Source organism: Glycine max, chromosome 4 (assembly GCF_000004515.6).
Source record: "Glycine max cultivar Williams 82 chromosome 4, Glycine_max_v4.0, whole genome shotgun sequence".
NCBI classification, from domain to species: Eukaryota; Viridiplantae; Streptophyta; class Magnoliopsida; order Fabales; family Fabaceae; genus Glycine; species Glycine max.
In genome coordinates this window covers 30,676,682-30,682,709 of record NC_016091.4, presented here as the reverse complement: position 1 = coordinate 30,682,709, position 6,028 = coordinate 30,676,682, and the positions used below count along the sequence as shown (strand labels likewise).

Here is a 6,028-nt window from a genome sequence, read left to right as displayed (position 1 = left end):
TAAGAAACTTTTAATTATTTTTATCTTATTTAATATTACTTTTCTAAAATATCCTTAATTTAATTGAGGTGTTAATTTCAATAATTTTTTTATTCTTAATATCAAAGTTAAGTTAGGAAAAAATTACTGTTCTTTGGACTTTAAGGGATATCAGAGCACGCGCATCAAAGACAACTATCAGATCCAAAAAGCTTAGACAGAAGTAAAGCACAGTATACGAAAAATGCAAAGATACTTATAAGATGTAGAAATACTCCCTTGGTTGTTGCATCAAATCTTGATGTTTTCTTCCTTTTTCTATCAATCAATATCAATAGACAATAAAATGAAAATGCAATGAAAGGAGATGACCAAATGTGAGACTTCATTAAATAAAGTGTTGTAGGGCAATATTTGGACATCACAAAGAAATCAGAGAGCGTCTTAAGAGTTTGCTATAAAAAACCAAGAGAATCTTTGATGTCCTCCATGTTGTGATCATTGTGCTCTTGAAGTTGGAATTCCCACTGGTGAAAATGTCTGAGCTAGCGTCAAATCTTACAGTTGAGCATGCATGCAAGATCTTAAGATTTTCCCAGATACCTAAACCTTCACAGAATAGACAGGTTTTGATGAAGAACATCATTCAAATGGAATATGCATCTTAGAAACTATGTCTAATTTTTTTTTTTTAAAAAAAAAGCAATTGGAAGAGGAGGTATTGTAAAAAAAGATCTTTCAGAATAAACATTTCGAGGACAGTTGGATTTTTGAATAAAAATACATTGAACAAAAAAAATATGAAGAAAAGGAAATGAAAATTTCATCAAAAACTGAAAAAGTAGTTGAAAAAGGATAATTGAAAACATGCTTAAAAAGATCAAATGAAAACTTTTATAAGGTAAGAAGTAAAACTTGGTGAAGATGAGGGGGGGATGAGAGTCCTTGTCTGGCTTCTACACTGTTATTTGACCATTCTTTATTTTCTTGCCTGCCTTTTGATATATTACATGTTATTGGCCGCGTGTTTTTTTTTTTTTTTGAATGGCCAAAATATATTAATTAGATAATAAAAGATACATAGTACCAGAGGTACTACAAGAAACCTCAGGAGGTAGGGTCTCCTGAGTCAGAAAGCAATTAAAAGTATCTAACACCCCAACAAAAACAATACATCCCCTCCCAACATCACAAACACTACTTAAAAGCTAAAGCCATAGATGATGACCATTGGTGAAAAGGAACACTAAAATCCTTTTCCCACCCCCTCATCCAGGACCAAGAGAGGAAAATTGTATTATCCACCAGCTTGGAGATGACAAAAGGGTGATTGTTAAAGATAATGTTGTTTCTGAGCTTCCATATTGATGTTGTAGCCGTGTGTGAATCCAACAAGTTTAGGGTTATGTGAAAATTAGAGAAAAGAATGCAAACTATCGAATTTTAGGACCGATTTATTTATTAAAATCAGTATTTATTTTAATAAAATAAGTAATTTTTTATTTTTTTAGTATGTTTGTCTAAATCACTTATACTTAAAAAATAATAGTTTTTCACTTATTTTAAAAAACAAATCTTATCTACTTAAAAATACACTTATATAAAAAAAACACTTATTTTAAAATTATTTAAGTTTCAACAAACTCATCCCTTATTTGATGAAAAGGTGTGCTCGTTAAGAAGGCTTAAGCAAAATATTCACAATTTGGCTGTATATATAGACTGGTTTGACAAATTAAATTAACTGATTTGTATTTAGAATTGACAAATAGTCAGCACCGCAACTCTATGAACAGATAAACTAATTTATTTATTATATTAAGTGATGAAAAATTAAAAATCAAAATTATTGCCCGCAATAAGGTGAATAATGAATGTAACCACCCTAATTGCTTCGCCAAAATTGCTACCAGCATCTACTAAACTTGCATCACAAAAATTTAAATTAAACAAAAATAAATCTATGGTTAAGTCTACCATAATTCAAACCATCAATATGACTATCATCACAACCAACAAAAGTAGTCCCATATCGTAACAACTTTGCTGCACCGCGACGCTGTTATTATATCAACAAAAGCAGTTCCATATCGGCACTTTGCCTACCGCAATCATAGAGGACGTGCCAACAGCAATCACTACAATGTTATCATCACTGTCATTGTCATATAAAGATTAAATGCTTTATATCAAAACTATTCCAATGAGTTTAATGCTTGCCAAATACAGTCTCCTATAGGGTGACGATAATAAGAAAAATCAACCTTTAAACATGCACAAGCCCTACTAGCATGATTGGGAAAGGAATTCAATTATAAGTATCATCAAATGCAATGCAAAAAACAGGTTGAATCAAACCATATTTCAAATCATCAGATTGAACTATCCTCAATTAAGATTTTCAGTGATAGAGACATAATAAATTAACAAAGAGAAAGACTAAATATTATATCCATGATCAACAACAGGCAACAAAGTCATAAATAAAAGGCCCTACTTTGTTTTTCAAGTGCCATGCAAAAATTACACAATTAGTAGAGAGAAATTTTCCATCAAGCAAGCTATTATTCACTAGTAATCTACTCCTTGGAAGACTTGTTGATAAGAGACTTGTGAATGTGAGGAATCACTCCTCCTCCAGCAATTGTTCCTTTTATCAGGGTATCCAACTCTTCATCCCCGCGGATTGCTAGTTGTAAATGCCGGGGAGTAATACGTTTGACCTTGAGATCCTTGCTAGCATTCCCTGCCAGCTCCAATACTTCAGCAGTGAGATACTCCAAGATAGCAGCAGAGTAGACAGCAGCTGTGGCCCCAACTCTACCATTAGCGGTTGTCCTTGACTTCAAAAGCCGGTGGATACGACCAACTGGGAACTGCAAGTTACAATATAGAAGAAGCTATGTAAGAGAAGAACATGCGGGCTTACACTAGCTCACACAAAATACATGCTAGCATATTGTGTGGAATCAGAATAAGATGATTAGGCCAAAATAAAAGGCTTGGTGGGATTAAAGTTATACACTTATATTTCATTAAAACAAATTACAAAGGTGATTTTGAAAATTTAGGAAGCATGGCCTCTAGACATACGTGGTTCTGCTTCAGTGTCATACAGTAAAAACATCATAAATAAGATTATCAATATCAAATCAATAGTGACTAGTCAGGGTAATTAACTTCAATCTACTAGGCTAGCAAGAAGGGACTGATTTCAATTTCCAAACCCAAAGGATCTCCCTAAACAGTGTCCTCAATCACCCAAAAGGCAAAAGAACCAAATACATAGGACAATCTCTCATCACCATCAACCTGAAGAATATGCTAACTGTTGCACAACAGAACCACACCTGTGATGTCTGAAGAAGAATTTATAATTTATAATAACAAACAATTAACTAAAAATCAGAAAACAAACACCAGACCAAACTCGTTTAAGCAAATTGCCTGACTCTGGATATGTTTCTTTAAACAATATTGCGACCTACTTCTAAACATCAACAGTGGAAATTTTCAGGTCTAAATGGGTTTGAGTCATCTTACTAGGGTCCAATAAACGTGTTTACATGTCTATGCAGTTCAAATAATTTCAATACAATAATCCGAAAGTCTAGATATGCAAATATATTATAAGCAAAATAATGTCACATAATCACAATAAATTTCGGCATGTATCAGTCAAATTCACAAAGACTCAATACAGACTGTTAAATAAGTCAAAATAACAGGAACAAGTGGTCTATTCAAGATTCAATCACACCGCCAAAATTTCAAATAAATTTTGTTCCTCTTTTAAACGTCATTTCAAAAGTTTGTCAATTAATACACGATAAAGAAATTAATCTGATAATCTAATAATATAATAAAAAAATATAGCCTTTTATTCCCGTGGCAGAATATTAGGGGTAGTATATCGCAAAACCCTATTTTAAAGAGAGGGTAAAATCTACAACAAGTTAATCAAACTCACTAATTCAGTGGAAGGCTCCTATTAAACCTTTCAGATGAGCAAAAAAAAAAAATTGATTTTTCTCCCGCTACTTCAACTATCCTACCGAAAAGGAACATTAAATCTCTAAGAGACCCCAAAAAACCGGTTCACATTGTGCAACCACAACAACGAGGGTTAAAAAACAACAATTTACAGAATGAGTGTGTAGAGTTTTCGAACAGGTAAAAATGAATCGGAATAGGTAAGAGAAAGAGAAAGAGAGAGAGATCTGAGAACCTGAAGGCCGGCACGAGAAGAACGCGAGATGGGTTTCTTCTTGTCCTTGTCTTTGTTGGCGGCGGAGGTTTTGCCTGTGATCAACCCCTTCGCTCCTTTCCCCGACATCCTTAACCGCCAAAAACAGTACGAGGTTTTGCGCTTAGAGAGAAAGAAGGTGAAGTACTCGAACGACTCTGGTGTGAAAGTAATCTAATCGACACAAGAAAGGGATTTTGAGGTTGTTTCTTCTTCTTGGTCCTGCCACTCACCTCACGCCTCTTTAATTTATTTTATTTATTTATTTAACTTTTTTTTTTACTGCACCCACGCGCTAACTGACCCTCCAACGTTATGCAAATTACACCTCGAGCCCTTTTCTAAGAGTATTTATATTATTTTATTCATTTCTAAGAGTATTTATATTATTTTATTTATAAAATTACGTACCAACAATGATGGAGATATGTGGTAGGGATTTGTATGACTTGTAGTGATTTGAATCTGATTTTAAATATTAAATAAATTATGTTAACAGAAAAATATTTATCTTATATATATTTATGATTTTTGATAAAAATTAATTATCCCTTTCAATGTTATTTGGTATTAATATCGTGTAAGAAAAATGATAAAATTACATTATAAGTTGCAGTTAAATCCTCCTTCAATTCCATGGTTTTTTAATGGGTATGGCTGACGAAGTATGTTCGTGTTATAACAGGTTTGAATAAAAAAAAAAATTCAGTCTTATCTTTATTGGATTTTATTGAATTTGGATAGATCTACAGCGAATCTATCTCGCATTTTTAAAAGTTTAAATAATAGATTATATTATGAAACATTTTCAATAACAAATAATATTCAATTGAAACTTAGATTATATTATGAAACAAACAATATAAGCATTTTCAATAATAATTTTTTGCTTATAAAAAAAGCTTCTGCTATTTTTTGTGAGCAATCAATTAAATATTTTATAAAAACTAATATGATTATCATGGATTAAAATATTAATTTATCTGGAATTGAATGCACGCTTCATAGAAAAAGCAATTTTAGAGCAAGGGAACACCTATAATCACCCATTAACTGACTAATTTGTGTATCATCCCTACTTTTAGGTACTAGAATATTTTCTTAATTATATTGTATTTTATCATAGAGAATCAGGTGACAATCTTAAAATTACAATATAGTAAGTCTATTTTTCATATTTTATTCAGGTTGGTGCCCGAGTAACAGTAAAATAATCGTTATGTTATATCCCCAAAATATTACGTAATAGAGTAAAATAGTAAAAATATCTAAAACAGTTTAAAAATTATTTTTAAATCAGCAATACACTCCAAATAGCTAATAATAATTATGAGAATTTTCTAAAAACTAATTAAGATATTTTTTAAAATTAACCGATATACCCTCAAGACACGACAAATAGTTAAACAGATTTTAAAAAATTATGATTAGCCTATTTTAATTTAATATATGTTATTTATTTTTAAAAACTCCAAATATTATATATTTATTTGAAAAAAAATGGATTTACCAGTTAATTAGTAAGCTTGTTATGCAAAATAATTACTGTAAATATAAATAATCAATAAATCTAAAAATTACGAAAAAAATTTGGAGACTCAAAAAAATATATAGAAGATTGTGGTAACATTAGTTTGGTCTAATCTAATTTCCTCCTAATTAACTATTAAAAATTATTTTACCAACTAATAATTATAAAAAAAATTAAAATAATTTTTATGGTCAATAGACCAGCTTGCACGAAAATCATGTGGTTTAATTAAAAGTTCACAAATTCTTAATATAATGAATTTTGAACAAAAA

At 30.9% G+C, this 6,028-nt stretch overlaps 1 protein-coding gene across 1 annotated transcript; it reads right to left on the bottom strand.

The window, feature by feature from the left end:
• Positions 1–2,485: 2,485 nt before the first annotated feature.
• On the bottom strand, positions 2,486–4,463 carry LOC100499998 (uncharacterized). Its single transcript, NM_001248471.2, has 2 exons — positions 4,208–4,463; positions 2,486–2,855 (listed from the first exon to the last, which is right to left on the bottom strand). Exons 1-2 carry the CDS (start codon positions 4,313–4,315, stop codon positions 2,559–2,561), a joined length of 405 nt encoding a protein of 134 aa, NP_001235400.1. The 5' UTR covers positions 4,316–4,463; the 3' UTR covers positions 2,486–2,558.
• Between the last annotated feature and the right edge of the window lie 1,565 nt (positions 4,464–6,028).

Coding starts and splice junctions, on each gene's coding strand:
- LOC100499998 (NM_001248471.2), bottom strand. CDS start 4,315: ATGTCGGGGAAAGGAGCGAAGGGGTTGATCACAGGCAAAACCTCCGCC. Junction 2,856..4,207: donor CTTCTCGTGCCGGCCTTCAG/GTTCTCAGATCT, acceptor TGTAACTTGCAG/TTCCCAGTTGGTCGTATCCA.